The sequence below is a fragment of the Limulus polyphemus genome, unplaced genomic scaffold (assembly GCF_000517525.1).
Source record: "Limulus polyphemus unplaced genomic scaffold, Limulus_polyphemus-2.1.2 Scaffold4073, whole genome shotgun sequence".
Taxonomy (NCBI): Eukaryota; Metazoa; Arthropoda; class Merostomata; order Xiphosura; family Limulidae; genus Limulus; species Limulus polyphemus.
Genome location: NW_013669683.1, coordinates 76,117 through 90,810, shown reverse-complemented (window position 1 = coordinate 90,810; position 14,694 = coordinate 76,117). Strand labels below are relative to the sequence as shown.

The window sequence follows — 14,694 nt, the reverse complement described above, 5'->3', positions numbered from 1 at the left end:
TTATATTTTAAGATCTGTGCAAGAACTCAGCTAACAGATGTTTCTGCATATAGAAGCTATCTTCAAGAATGTTATTTGTTATTTTGACAGTTAAATAACTTGTATTTCTAACTTATGAATAGGTTTCAAAACAGTAAAATCTATGTTTCCGGAGAAAGCATCAGACATGAAAAATGCACCATCATCAACATCATATTTCATTTCAGCCAATGACGTAACAAAAAAGCTATTCCTTGTATAACACATTCAAAATAAGAATGTACATAATAAGTAACAAAAAAGCTATGCCAACCCAAAAAATATAAAATGTAATAGTGTTAAAAAAATAAGGCATACATAAAATGACATTCTGTACAAACATCATAACACGTGTTACTAACACAAGAATTCCAGATACAACAGCTGTGTGGACAGGAACCCTCCAACACTTTACTAACATGCATATTATAGATACAACAGCTGTGTGTAGAGAGAAGCCCCAAAAGTGTTTTATGAAACTTTTGGTCTCAAATCCCCAATGTTCGTTTTTGTTGTGTAAAAACAACTAAAACTATCATATTAAGTTTCATTTTGTTTCCTGATCTAAACATTAAAACACGGAAAGAGAAAAGGTTAGTTTGCAATATAACTACACTTACAGCACTTTTGTCCAAGTCCAGTTTTGAAGTAAATTCTTTTCCCACCTGGAAGAGGGCGCTATCAGACCAGTCTCCAAACCAGTTCAGTACACACCTACAGGTAAAATAATTCTTCTTAGTTAGCACTCTAACAATATTGTAAGGAACAATAGATGAAGTAAACTCGTTGAACATTCTTAACAAACAGTTCATGTTGTCTCAATAAACAAGATTTTAATGCTGGTAATAAACAATCTTATAACACTAAATTTATCATTTTCCTTCTTTAGTTGAACACTCATTTTACAGCTTCTTCAGGAACTGTTTCACTAAAATACTAACTTGAAGAAGCTGTGAAGTGAAACACTGAGTGTTTAATTAAAGGAAAATAAGAAATTTGGTGTTATAAGATCGTTCATTACTGGCATTAAAATGTTTCATACTTTAATATGCATTACAGAAATACGGTTATAGAGAAGTCCAATCTACGTTTTCAAAACTAAATGCACTAAATGCAATAAGTTAAAAAATAATACGATTAAATTGATACTGACATAAAAAAAATTCAACTTTATTTTTGAGGATATTTTGTTTATCTTTAGAAAAAATCATAAGGATAAAGATGCATTAATTTTTGAATTTGAAAAAAGGAAAATTTCATTATAATGATTTAGTTTTGGATTAAGTAACAATACAATTCTTATCTATGCTTATAAAAGATCTGAAGTCAAGTATAATAAATCACTTCCGTCTTAATAACATTATTGTAAAACAGTGACCACGGCTGTAAATCTTCCATGAGCAAAGCTAAAATCATAAGCAGTGTAATGTCTGAACAGTTTGCTTCAGAACTTCAATGTTTGAGAGCCAACCCTAATTTTGAACTGATAGAAGCAGCTAGCCAACAGCAACCACCAACAATTTTTGGCCTACCCTGGTCTAGCTAGTGGGATTTCACCATGGTTTACCAAGTGTTCCCTGAGTGAGGAGAGCATGTTTTTGTAAAAACCAGCCATGAACTCTCAGATTCCCAGTCCAAGCATGCTAAGCTATATATAGCTCATTAGAATCAGTAACATTGATAATACTGATCGTGAACCAGTCTGAATTCCTACAGCAAATAAAAAACAAATCAGTGAAAATTCTTTATAAAAGCTTAGTAATCAAAAGGTCAAAATCTAATACTGTATAATCCTAAGTTTCACAGATAAACACAGACCTGTTGAATAATCCTAAGTTTCACAGATAAACACAGACCAATCTGTGAAACTTAGGATTATTCAACAGGATTATTCAACAGGTCTGTGTTTAAGTTTCACAGATAAACACAGACCTGTTAAATAAAGCTGGTGAAGTGGCTGCTCTGTCCTTCAAGCCTTCCGAAGACGGGTTCATGGTGAAAACCACATGTAGATTACGCATAACCTGTTCCAGAGTAACAAGTTTATTAACAAAATTCACACAAACACTAATAACTTCATCCAAATACCACATTTACTGGCATGTAATGTAAAGGATTATGATTTGAAACATGTGCAATTCAATATAAATGAAAGCAGTACTAGAAAAAGTTGAGTATATTTATTCATACACTGTTTATTAAGCAGATCTAGACCTGCTATATACACACGCAACATCAGATTACCTTAAATCTCGAAACTCAGGTAAAAGAAGTTCATAAGAAGGAGGAGTCAGAATACTGCCCTCACTGAATTTCTTTAATCATTATTGCATACAATTACTAATGATTTATAACTTAAACGTTGTCAGTATTTTAGAACTCTAAAGCAAACTAATACTCACACCAAGCAGCCATGATGACTTATGTTTACGTGTTGTTTAAAATATTCTGAAATTCTGACTTGCCCATATCACAACTTTATAATATTAAACATTACCCATTATTTTGTCGTAAATAATGTTTTTAGGAAATCAATTACAACACCTCACAAGCATATATTTTGAATTTCACACTTAAGTATATTCTACCAGTGCCGTAGAAAACTTGTGATAAAATCTGTTGCCCTTGTATATACATTTAACAACCATCAGAATTATCAGTTAAGATAATGCTTAATGAACCAAAGTTTATAATAGGATTTACTTCAGTAGATTATTCTTCAGAATATGTGAAATTAATTGAAAAAGTGCTTTTACATAATGCACAAGTTTGTTTCCATAAATGTATTTTAATTTTCTGTATTACAGTTATTCATAAAGCTGCGTGATTTAAAAGTTAATAAAAGTTGAGTTACAACAAACCTGTTGGGTGAACCACTTGTACAACTCCTCATTCGAGTCCAACATAAGTCCTTCTCTTTGGGACCCTTCCTTACACTGTGTCATCAGGGTAGTGTACTCGTCACCCTCAAACAATCCAGGTACTTCCCCATTGGCCAAAAGTGTATTCATTCTTTCCAAGAAACTGGAATCCAACACGTTGGACTCGTCCAAAATGAAACAAATCTTTTCATCCTGACAGATAAACAGTTACACATTTACTTGAAAATATTCTCTACTTTAAAACATAACTGACACGCTGGATGCTAATATTTCATACACATTACTGGACATGCTTTACACCCCACAGCTCGAGTTAAAATTCCAGACAGCTAACAGCAGTTAAAAATCAAAACATAAAGTACTATTAAACCCAATCTTTTATTGGTAGCTAAAACAGAGTCAATATACAAAGATATGGTTATTAGTCTGCACACTGTACTGTAATATTACGCCTAATAAACACCTACTATGCTTCAATGAAACAGACGTACTCTAGGCCTAATATACATAATTACATAGATTCCAAAAACTAAGTGACCTCTTTACTCATATAGAAAAAAAACGAAAGTATAATAAATGAACAAGAATGAATTTTGACTTTGCTATTAAACATATGCAGAACTAATTCATTATATATGCAAAATATTTTACTAAGTAACCATATAAAAGAGTCGAGAAAAAAAAATTCCTCTTTTATTAAACTTTCTGGTGATCTTAAATATAAAACATAAACACATACTCAATATGATAATATCCTAGAACAATAAGGTGTACCCACATAGAGGTAAATTCTATTTCAACTTCATGACTGATGCTTATAATGTATTTTTGAGAAGAAAGACTGGTTTCTGTCAGATTTAGAGAGATATGAGAGAATAAATAAACCTCATCACATTAAGTCTTATATATAGACACACACACACACACACATACGTAACAATTAGCGCTAGAAAATTCAGACTACGTTGGTTCATTAAAATCCCAAAAACTAACCATGAAGTACTTGAAAAAAACCAAACTACTTTCAACTTTTTAAATTTATCTAATGTTACACTGCTGATTTTTGTTTTATACATCAGGGTGTATCAACTTTATTCTGAAGACGAAAAGCTGTCATTATAATCAGTGATTACTACAATATTTACCACTTTAACTATATTTTACAAATCTCCAGGAGCCATATTCAAGCTTCTAGGGCTCTTGGATCCTGCCACATAGGATTAAACATGCATTTTCATTCATCAAAAATGCACAACAGTGGAAACAGCAACAGTATTAAGTCTCACTTGGCAAAAGATTCACACTGATCGACATGAAATAAAAACAAATGTAGTTCCATAGATACATATACACACACACACATGTATGTATGTATGTCTAAAAACACACAAACATACACACACACATATTTAGCACTTGGTTTAATTCAAGAATTTGCATAATTTGGGTCCAAAAGACAAAAGGAGGAAGACATTCAAAACATCGTCCTCTACACTTGCGCTTCTTCAACAGGCAGTTGCCATCCTTTCATCTTAGTTTCATCATGAATACTCTTCCTAAACAACCTATCAAAGTATTTACCTTGCATCCAGATCTTCTTAATACATTCCTCAGATCTTCATCAAAGTCAGCAGCGTGATATTTGTTATGAACCTACATTCAAAACACATTCACATCTTTCAATAAAAAAATTATATATATACATATTTATAATTTCCAAAAGATGACAAGAGATTGAAACTAAATCTGTATGCTTGATATTATAACTGCTTCATGTTTAAAAAATAATTATCTACAGTAAAAACAATATAAATATATATCGTACATATACATAAATGTTACATAGGGAATGTTTTCATGTAATCGTTGCTATTAAAATTTTCTAAAATATAAAATAGCAAATTAATACAAATAAAACGTATGTAAAAATAATACTTTTTATCCTCAATAAACATTTACTTTAAAAAAAAATTTTCATATTAGCAGCAGTTTTGTTGAAGATAAATGGTTTATATATAAAATGAACGTTTTGTTTGCTTGTTTTAAAGTTTAGCATAAAGCTACACAATGGGCTATCTGTGCTCTGCCCACAATAGGTATCAAAACCCAGTTTCTAGCATTGTAAGTCTACAGACATACTGCTGTGCTAATGGAGGTCTATAAAAAATAAATAAAAAATAATCATACCTTTATCTGGAAAACACTTAATCCATTCATCCAGGCTACAAAACGTGACAAAGTAGTCTTTCCTGCACCACTCACACCAATCAGCAACAAGTGACCCTGAGAAAATTGTACCGAACTATTCAACAGCACTTCACAATGAGTTTAAAAGTTAACTTCATTTATACTCAAGTCTCAACAGTAAGTGTTTGAATTATAAACTAAGTTTTTAACATTATTTTATGAAATGACAAAATGTTATTTCTACATCTCGCAACTGTTTGATTATTAATTATTCTGTAAGTTAAATTCAATAAACTTCTGATGTTCTAGTAAACTACTTACCTGGGGTTGTCTGAAAATTCTGTCAATTCGCAGCACATGATCCAACACTTCATTAAACAACACCAGTGGAACATCTAGTTCTTCTTCGTAGAACACCTGTTAGACAAACCAATCAGTAAACAAAAGTTTTCATACAATTGCTACATTTTCTCGGAACCTAATAACAGCTTTTTTACCAAGTTCATGTACAAGAAAATACTGGGAGTAGATAATTGATGATTTTTACAACTAGTTGAAAGTGGAAATAATCACAAATTGTACTAGATAAATTAAGGAAGAAGAAAATTGAAATTTAATTATTAAACCACAAACCCAACTATTAACAATACATGCAATGTAAAAAATGAACATAACTAACAAATTATTATGCATACATACGTACGCAACAAACTGGAATGATTCAAATGTTACCTTCAGTCGAGCTTTCACGTAGTCTCTGAGTTCTTCACGATCCACCGGTATGTAGTCTTTAGATAACCAATTACTGTAGAGGATAGGTCGAGTAAGGGCCGACTCCCTGTCGATGTTTGGGAAATGTTTAAGTCCAACCATGTTGATATTCTCATCGGTCCACGTTCTCTCTTCATCTTCCACCAATCTGAAATAGTTTTTAATAACCTGACCAAAAAATGCATAAACAAAAGTACAAAATAAATATAAGATTTTGGAAACACAATTCCACCCCATTCCATTTATAATACATAACCTGATATATATAAAAAGAGATGTCTTGTGTTCCTAATGATATTCATTTCATATTTAATATGGAACATGATAAAGAAAAGAAAGAGGTCTCAAAGTCCTAATGACAGATAACTAATAACAACAGAGTTTGAGCTTATACAAGACTATCTGGATACTGAGTAAAAGTTCAGGTGGTCTGCTAAGATACCAGACTGGAAGTGTGGTTCAAGTGGTCTGCTAAGATACCAGACTGGAAGTGTGGTTCAAGTGGTCTGCTAAGATACCAGACTGGAAGTGTGGTTCAGGTGGTCTGCTAAGATACCAGACTGGAAGTGTGGTTCAGGTGGTCTGCTAAGATACCAGACTGGAAGTGTGGTTCAGGTGGTCTGCTAAGATACCAGACTGGAAGTGTGGTTCAGGTGGTCTGCTAAGATACCAGACTGGAAGTGTGGTTCAGGTGGTCTGCTAAGATACGAGACTGGAAGTGTGGTTCATGTGGTCTGCTAAGATACTAGACTGGAAGTGTGGTTCAAGTGGTCTGCTAAGATACTAGACTGGAAGTGTGGTTTTTTTTCATACATATGTTTTGACAAAGAGCACTGGAAGTTGCACGTAAAGCCGCATGAAATAAATTTTTTATTTCTTAATCATTCTCAGATTTAATTTTTTCTGACCCCCACTTTATCTTTTTTCACTACTACTATATTTTGAAGTGTTCCAGTATCTTAAAGTTTCCAATGCTTTTTTAATAAAAGTGGCTGCATTGTCACACATTTCAAAACAAATAACAATGTTGCATGTTACCTTGAATATCTTTCCTACCCTTATTACTAATTATGATTATTATTACTTTACCAAATGGTTTCTTAGCTTTATGAAACACATCTGAATGATTGACCTTAGATGAAGCATGCGTTATTTAACAAAAAATGTTGAATTCATTTCAATATGCATGAAAGTTCATCAAAAATTACCAGTCACATAATTCTCTACTACAATAACAATCTAAACAATGAACTGTGGCTGTACTGTCCTGAAAATTTATTATTATTTACTAAGATTTAAAACTATACAAATTTCTAACACCAGTAACACATCGTTTGTATTTAAAAAAAGGAAAAGAGAGAGGCTTTAGATAAGATAGAGACTCTATAACCTTCCAAAATATCATTTCTATGTTAGTACAATTCTTCAGATGGGTTTTGAACAATAAATGATCATTTCAACTACAGAGCCTCTCTTGGTCAAAAGCATTGACAAAGTTTTCCAAACATCATATCATAATAGGAAAACTGACTGTATTAACTTAGACATTAGTTTTGCCAAATTGATTTACAAATCTCTTCAAATGTACTTAAAAGCACTTGCAGAGTAAAACAGTCAATGAGAAGATTCATTAAGTACCTGTCTTGGAAGAGTCGCAACCCTTCATGAGCCCACAGTCTCACAAGCCCCTCAACAGGCAGAGTCTCCAAAGGTCTAATTGCTTCACATATTCCTCGAACCCAGCGAGTGAGCTCACGAGGACTGTATACATAATGAGGCTGCATGTCTTGAGTAAATCTCTCCTGAACCCAAAAAAGTATAATTGTGTAATTTTTCCATTTTCAAATGCTTCACATTATGTACACAATTATAACAGTATCTACAAGTAAGATTTAACAGGAAACTAACAGTTACCTTTTCATCACTGATTCTTACATTTGCTATTGGTATGAATAACATTAATACAACTTCAGCCCTAAGCATTAAAATTAAAGTTTCATATTTTACTAGTCAAAATCACCGGACATGTTGTTATTCGAGCTGACAAAAAGGTAACACAGCTGAAATATAAATCTTTCCTTGTTTTAAAACAATACAGTGAATCATTTTTGTGTACAATTAAACACAATATATTTGGTAATATTCTAAAATACTCCTCTACTTGAGGTTTGTTTCAGCACAGAATCAGATTTTTACCAAGAACATTGAAAACTGTTGTATATGGTGTTTTTAAAAACATGTAATGGCAACCACGTTAACAGTAATCAACAGAATTCTTTCAAACTCAGATGCAACTTAAATAAAAAAAAACCTTGTTTTAAACTAAGTTTTTACTCACTATTAATGAAAGAAACCTATTTTACGATGACTTAATTCTTCTCCCACAACAAAATAAGGCAGTTATATACAGTTTGAAAGGATAACAAACCATTTTACAAAGAATTAACACCACTATAAGTTCAATAACATAATTACTCAAAACATCCTTAACTCAGAAATCAAGGAATACAAAATATACAATTAAGAAGACAAAAAAGAAAAGCTAAAACATCTAATATTTTAAACCAGTCAGTCACCTGTGACATGAGATAGAACTCCACCATAGCTGCCGTAAGTGGTTCTGCAAAAGTTCTAAGACTCGGTATGAGCCGTAGCATAGCTCGATTGAAAGTGCCATAAATCTGTTTCAGTGAAGTCTCGCCAGGGTAATCCACATAAACAACTGGAACGTGTCTCAGGAACCTGTATTTAAAGCATTAATGTTATACCATACCTCCCACAGTCAACAGATAAGATTTTATATGCGATATCAAAATAGCTGAAGCACCGAGACAAAGAAAAAAATAATAATGCAGTTATAAAAAAAAAAGCACCACATTTATTGGAATGATCAGCTTTTTTTTTTTTCATAGCATATACAGAAAGTAACATCTCATAAATGTATGAAATAAAAGTACTTTTTCTTGCTTGCTTGTAAATACTTAAAATACAAAATTATTGCAAATACTACCATTTTCAATATTCATCTTTATAACATTAGATAGTAATTTATAAGTTCTCATACAAGAAACATTTTGAAAAGTAAAAATACAACATTTAAAAGGATTAAAATTCATCAGAACTTTAGTAATATAAGAGTAATGTTCTCGTCATTCAACATGACAACAGTACTTTATTGAGACTGCCAAGATGCCATCAATATGATACAGGCTTTGGCAAGTCAGCTGAAGTATGATTGTAATTTCTCCTCTTTCTGACTTATAGCCACAGTTATCAAGTTACTCAATGTTTCCTGGGTGTTTTTTTTTGGTTTTACTTCTTTCTCTTTTGCTGTTGACTGTTGATGACACTTAACCCATCTTTTTTTAAAATTAAATAATGCACCAAAGAACACAGAATAATAACGTGCAAAAAGCAAACAGTGTCCCAAACTATCACAATTTGTCTGGCTTTCTAATTATGTGACAAGAGCCATTAAAACTTCATCTAAGCTCATCAATGTGTTTTCTGTGGGAATCAAGCTAAAAACTGAAAGTGAAATTGTTTTCTTTAAAGAGAATTTTCGACATAATATAATACGTCATTTGATACATGAAAATCCTGGCTTTCTATTGGCTATAAATAATATAGTATTGAAGTGCAGAGAGAACTACTAGCATTTTCTGAAATAGACAATGTGAAAGGTGGGCATGACAAGAGGGGTCTTATTGTCTATTTCATGGCTCTGTGACCAAACAAGTTTGAAGGCTGTGAAAACTATGTTTTGCTTGAGAGATGATGATACTATAACGAGTAATTTACATTAAATTTAGTATTTCTTCGAGGGGTGGTAAATAAATTAGAGAACAGGGGACACCAAGAGAGCAAATGTCACAATTCTTACACTAGGGGAAGTACTAGAATGATTTTAAATATTGCCTTATAAAAGTAAGAACATAAAACTTATATACTATTAAAATAGGGATGATTGGTTACATTTTTATGTTATATTTATTGGTATACCATAAAAATAAAGTATTTAATTATATTTTGAATGTAACTCACTAAATCCATGTGACATGTGCAGAAAAAGGTGCCCATGGAGAAAGAGGTTAATTAGTTTATTGTGTGTAGTTCTGACTTATTCTTTATAAATATGCTATCTTCTCATTTTTATTATATTTAGTTTTGCAAACTTTTGGTAACTGAAGACCAATTTTTGTGAACTTAAAAGGTATCTTCATAAAAATTACAGTTTACTCAAAAGGAAAAAAAACATGCACATAATAAAAGCAATTTCTACTAAATTGTAGAACAGAGTCAAACAAGTATATGTGCAAAAGCCAAGAGTCGTACGAAAAATCCAACTTATTCAGCAACTAGGCATTAGTTAGGTTCAGCATGTCGCCTACTACACTTTATATTACCGCACTAATTAAAAATATTCATTCATCTTTAAAAAAGTGAATACGTTTTAAAAAACAAGCTTTTTCAGCTGTGAATTACAATCACAAAAAATTGCTACACTCACGTAGCTTGTAAAGCAACATAAAACTGACAAAGGTACCTGATGATGACAAAACGTTGTACATTTGCTGTTATGTTAAACTTATATTAAAGTTTTTCTTCAGTACCCATTCAAGCCGTCTCCAGCCATTATTAGTCTCAAAATGGGTTTCTCGTTATCGAATAAAACTGACATATTTGTGGTGGCCAAATCAAATTACGATTAGCTTTAGCTTTGCTCACAATTATTCAATGTGGTTGAGTCAATCACAAGAGAGAGAGAGAGAGAGAGAAGAAAAAAAAGCAAGTGAACATGTGCTGCAACATGCCAGGATGATGAGAAAAACATACAGCATGTTTATGAAACACTTACTTTGAATCTGTGATATAATATTGAATGTTTATTTTAATAATTCAGTTTACTTTGTCATACTGGGTTTTACATTCCCAGGTTCAATGCCAGTTGATGCATTTATTTCTGCAATATTACTTATCATTGTGGTCCACTTAGAATGGAAATGTTCATTTTTTTTTAAATAGTCCATCTTGTATTTAAAGGGTTAACACACTGACCACGTCTACAGTTCTCAGTCCACTAGAGGCAATTTAATACATTGTTTGTGATTGTAAAATCACAGGAAAAAAAAAGATTAAACAAATACGGACTGGAAAAAGTTTAAACATGCATGTATTTTTTGTAGAATGGTTTGCCTTTCCAGAAACAGTAATATTTTTTTTTATTCTGCGTTTGTTTTTGCTTCCAGTTACTTCGAAATCAATCTCCAATTTACAATGCATTGTAAAATGGGCCTCATTCACATACTGTTGGCAAAAATGAAATTAAAATTAGATATGTATTACTATATACTAATGCTCTTCAAAACTTTGCTCATTATTTCCATACAAATTAATTTTATTATTATTATCAAACGTGTGTTCATTAAAGTTCAGCTTATCACCTTATAACCTGTAGTAATCACATGACGTTTTTTTATTTCAAATTATATATCCAAAATTTATGCTTTTCCTACTTAATGGCAACTATTCTGCAATCAATTAGCCTTTTCTTACTTTTTTTCTAAGTACTAAAAACAAAGTCAATAATGCTTATTATCAATTCTCTGATACTGTGTGGCTGGTGAAGCAAAATTATAAAAATTAACATTTCATGAACTATCTAAAATTATTCTGGATCTTATTAAGGGAGGACTTTATATCCTTGCAAAATTACTGCTCTCTTGCAGAAACATCTTTGTACTCCTGTAAAGAGGAATGCAATTAAAACCACAATTTGTAATGGCTAAATTCACCTGGTTTTATTAACACTTCATTGATAAGGTTTTAACAAATGTTATGGATTTCCCAGATTAAATAATTAACAAAATAACACCATAATGGCATTAGCAAAATGCTATTAAAAAAACTCTGTTAATCATTTTTTTTTATGTAAAAGGTAAAATTAAGACTATTTACTGGTTCTAAATAATAAAGCTAATAGTAAATATCATTCCACAGTAAGTATTACATTATATGACTGTAAAATAATGAACATAAAGTCATGTTTTCTCCCACAGAATTATGTTTTTTTTTACTGCAGTAAACCAAACTTATTTTTAAGATTTAAATCTTTATCTACATCATGAAAATATGTTGTCCAGTCTCTAAAGTATTTTGTGCATGTGTGTGTGTGTTTTGGCACATACACACAGCCACAACATTAAGCCTCGTTCAGCTTGATCTTGAAAATACCTAATTTGCTCAGTGCCACATGAGATATGAAAAATATCTAAACTTGATATCACTCTAAAGAATAACAATATATAATTCAAAGCAGTTTAGAGACTATAAAACCTATGAAAAATAGAATCTTTACCTGTAAGACAAAGGTTTCCTGCCAGGATCAGTGGGAGGGTTACAGGCTCCTACAAACTGTATTCTCTCTAGTTTCACCCAAGAGTGGTCAGAGGTACGGAAGAACCCGCCATGCTCTACCAACTGGCGCAAGAAGGAGATGACACGCTGAGTACCTGTAAAGAAAATCGTGATGGTATTAATACTAAAACCTAATATGAAAGACAAACTATAACTAGAATATATAACAATTATTAAGACTTTTCTATATTACGACCACACACACAAAAATTATTTATATATATTTATGTATATATAAAGTAATGAACTTTTTTCTATTGTACTTAAAATTCAAACCGAGAGCTTACTTTATACATAAATAACCAAGTTATTTATTTTTAGCCTCTGTTCAGATATAACAGAAAAAACGTTTTGATTCAGTTAGAAGAATATACATTTCAATAACTATTTCAATGTCACACTTTCAATTATAATCAGACATACCATATTTGTCCATATCAGGCAAGTTGATTTCATCACAGAACAGAATCAACCACTTGCCCAGCTGAATGGGAGCCAGAACCACTCCATTTGGCGTTCTTCGGTATTCACAATAATGATCAAAAGTTTTCAGAAGTAGTTCTGGAGTAGTAGCACTAGAGAAGTTCAGACCTACAACCTAGAATATGAAACAGAACAGTTTCTTTGGATTAATACATTTATTAGTATTTTATCATGTTTCGCCATTAGCACTGATAACTGGAAATTAAGCTTCTGGTATTCTATCTGTACACCAAATTTGAGTGAAATTTAAGTGTTTTGCTGTTATCATTGACTGAAGTTATTACAATAAATACCAATGGCCCTTTCCAAAAACCAGAGATCTTTTTTTTTTGATTCAACGTAAATGGAAGAACAGAAGACTTCAAGAAATTCAGTTTTATAATTTTATGGGTTTTGTTACAATTATATTAAACTGTATACACAGTAACTGTGGAAAAGTTAGATCATACTAATTTAATCATTAAATTTTAAATATGTATTTGATTCTGAAATATTCAAATATGCTACTCCAAAAGGATTCCAGAGAACTAAGATATTGAAATTGAGCTGACACAAACCTCCATATCTGGTAACGATCTCAACGCACTGAACAGAGTCATAGTCTTCCCTGAGCCTGGTGGTCCACACAGAACCAAGGGTTTATGTTCAGCCAACCAGGTGTAGAGTAGAGATTCATGACGCACTGTGTCCACAGTAGGAACTACGATGTCAGGAGCAGCTACTTTGTGTGTTTCCACTTCAATCTGGGGTACCTTGTTCTGCCAAGGTAACCATTCTCCACTCACTGTCACCTAATCGTGAAAAACCTTTGTTTTGTAACACACTTAACAAATTTGTCATCTTCCATAATAAGTATACATCTGCTTTCAATTTCATAACACCTTCTTCTTGTACAAATGATATAAATACAATTTTTAAAATGTTTGTTTGTTTTGAATTTCGCACAAAGCTACACCCATGGCTGAAAGAGCGAGCATGTTTGGTGTGACAGGGACTCAAACCTGTGACCCTCAGATTGCAAGTCGAGAGCCCTAACCACCTGGCCATGCCATGCACTCTTTAAAAAGAAATAAATAAAATAAATATATTCAAAGTATTCTTCTTCCACATCAGCGATACTTCGCATCTGGTCTACATTATTTTTTTTACAAATAATATTTATACTAGAATGCTTTCAAAACTTTTGCCAGTTTATTATAAGTACTTTAGACACCAGTCAGTAAAATCCAGTTGATAACACAAAAATGTTTTCATTTTTACAAGTATTGTTAAATACCTCAAACAATCTAACAAATTTTTAGTGTTAGAATATAAGATTATCTTCAATATGCAAACACAACAAAATTCATAACTTTCTCAAAAAACATAACAGTATCTTAACACAGTTATCTTTTTGAAGAAGAAACCGAGCTTCTATGTCACTCTATAAGTTTTAATTTCTAATAACAAAACCAAAACTTCACAGTGAATGATGTTACCTCAAAGTCTATAATAGGCATAGCTGAGTTGGGAGGTAAGGGGATGGTCGTAGTACTACGAATGAAATCACCCAAGTCAGACCGAACTTTCAACCTAGCGTCTCCAGCAAATGACCAAAGAAGAGTGTAAATCAAGCATCTTGGAATATAACGTTCCAGTTGATCTTGCTGCACAAAAAATAAGAAAACTTTTACTGCTGAATAAGTCACTTAAAATTACACTTAATATGAGAAGCATTTGAACTTTCACCTGCCTAGGCTATCTCGCAAAAGTCTATTTTTGAAACTAGAAAAAACTGTGTGTGTGTGTGTGTGTGTGTGTGTGTGTGTGTGTGTGTGTGTATATATATATATATAATACTACTAACAATACATACTATTTAATTTAATTATTACTACTAAGTAATAGTGTTAGTTTAAGTTAACTACCACGTAGGTCGTTCTTTACTTTACCTTAA

General features: G+C 31.9%; 1 protein-coding gene across 1 annotated transcript in view; it reads right to left on the bottom strand.

Annotated features, from left to right (window-relative positions):
- The window catches only part of LOC106470540 (dynein heavy chain, cytoplasmic-like), an 83,678-nt gene that overhangs the window by 14,038 nt on the left and 54,946 nt on the right, over positions 1–14,694 (bottom strand). Inside the window, exons 38-50 of the mRNA XM_022399145.1 lie at positions 14,237–14,404; positions 13,316–13,549; positions 12,699–12,873; positions 12,217–12,370; positions 8,435–8,600; positions 7,497–7,660; positions 5,820–6,006; positions 5,409–5,504; positions 5,088–5,183; positions 4,482–4,553; positions 2,880–3,092; positions 1,951–2,042; positions 639–732 (exon numbers count right to left, since the gene is read on the bottom strand). Coding sequence (XP_022254853.1) covers positions 639–732; positions 1,951–2,042; positions 2,880–3,092; positions 4,482–4,553; positions 5,088–5,183; positions 5,409–5,504; positions 5,820–6,006; positions 7,497–7,660; positions 8,435–8,600; positions 12,217–12,370; positions 12,699–12,873; positions 13,316–13,549; positions 14,237–14,404 — 1,911 coding nt within the window. The remainder of the gene's footprint in view (positions 1–638; positions 733–1,950; positions 2,043–2,879; positions 3,093–4,481; positions 4,554–5,087; positions 5,184–5,408; positions 5,505–5,819; positions 6,007–7,496; positions 7,661–8,434; positions 8,601–12,216; positions 12,371–12,698; positions 12,874–13,315; positions 13,550–14,236; positions 14,405–14,694) is intronic.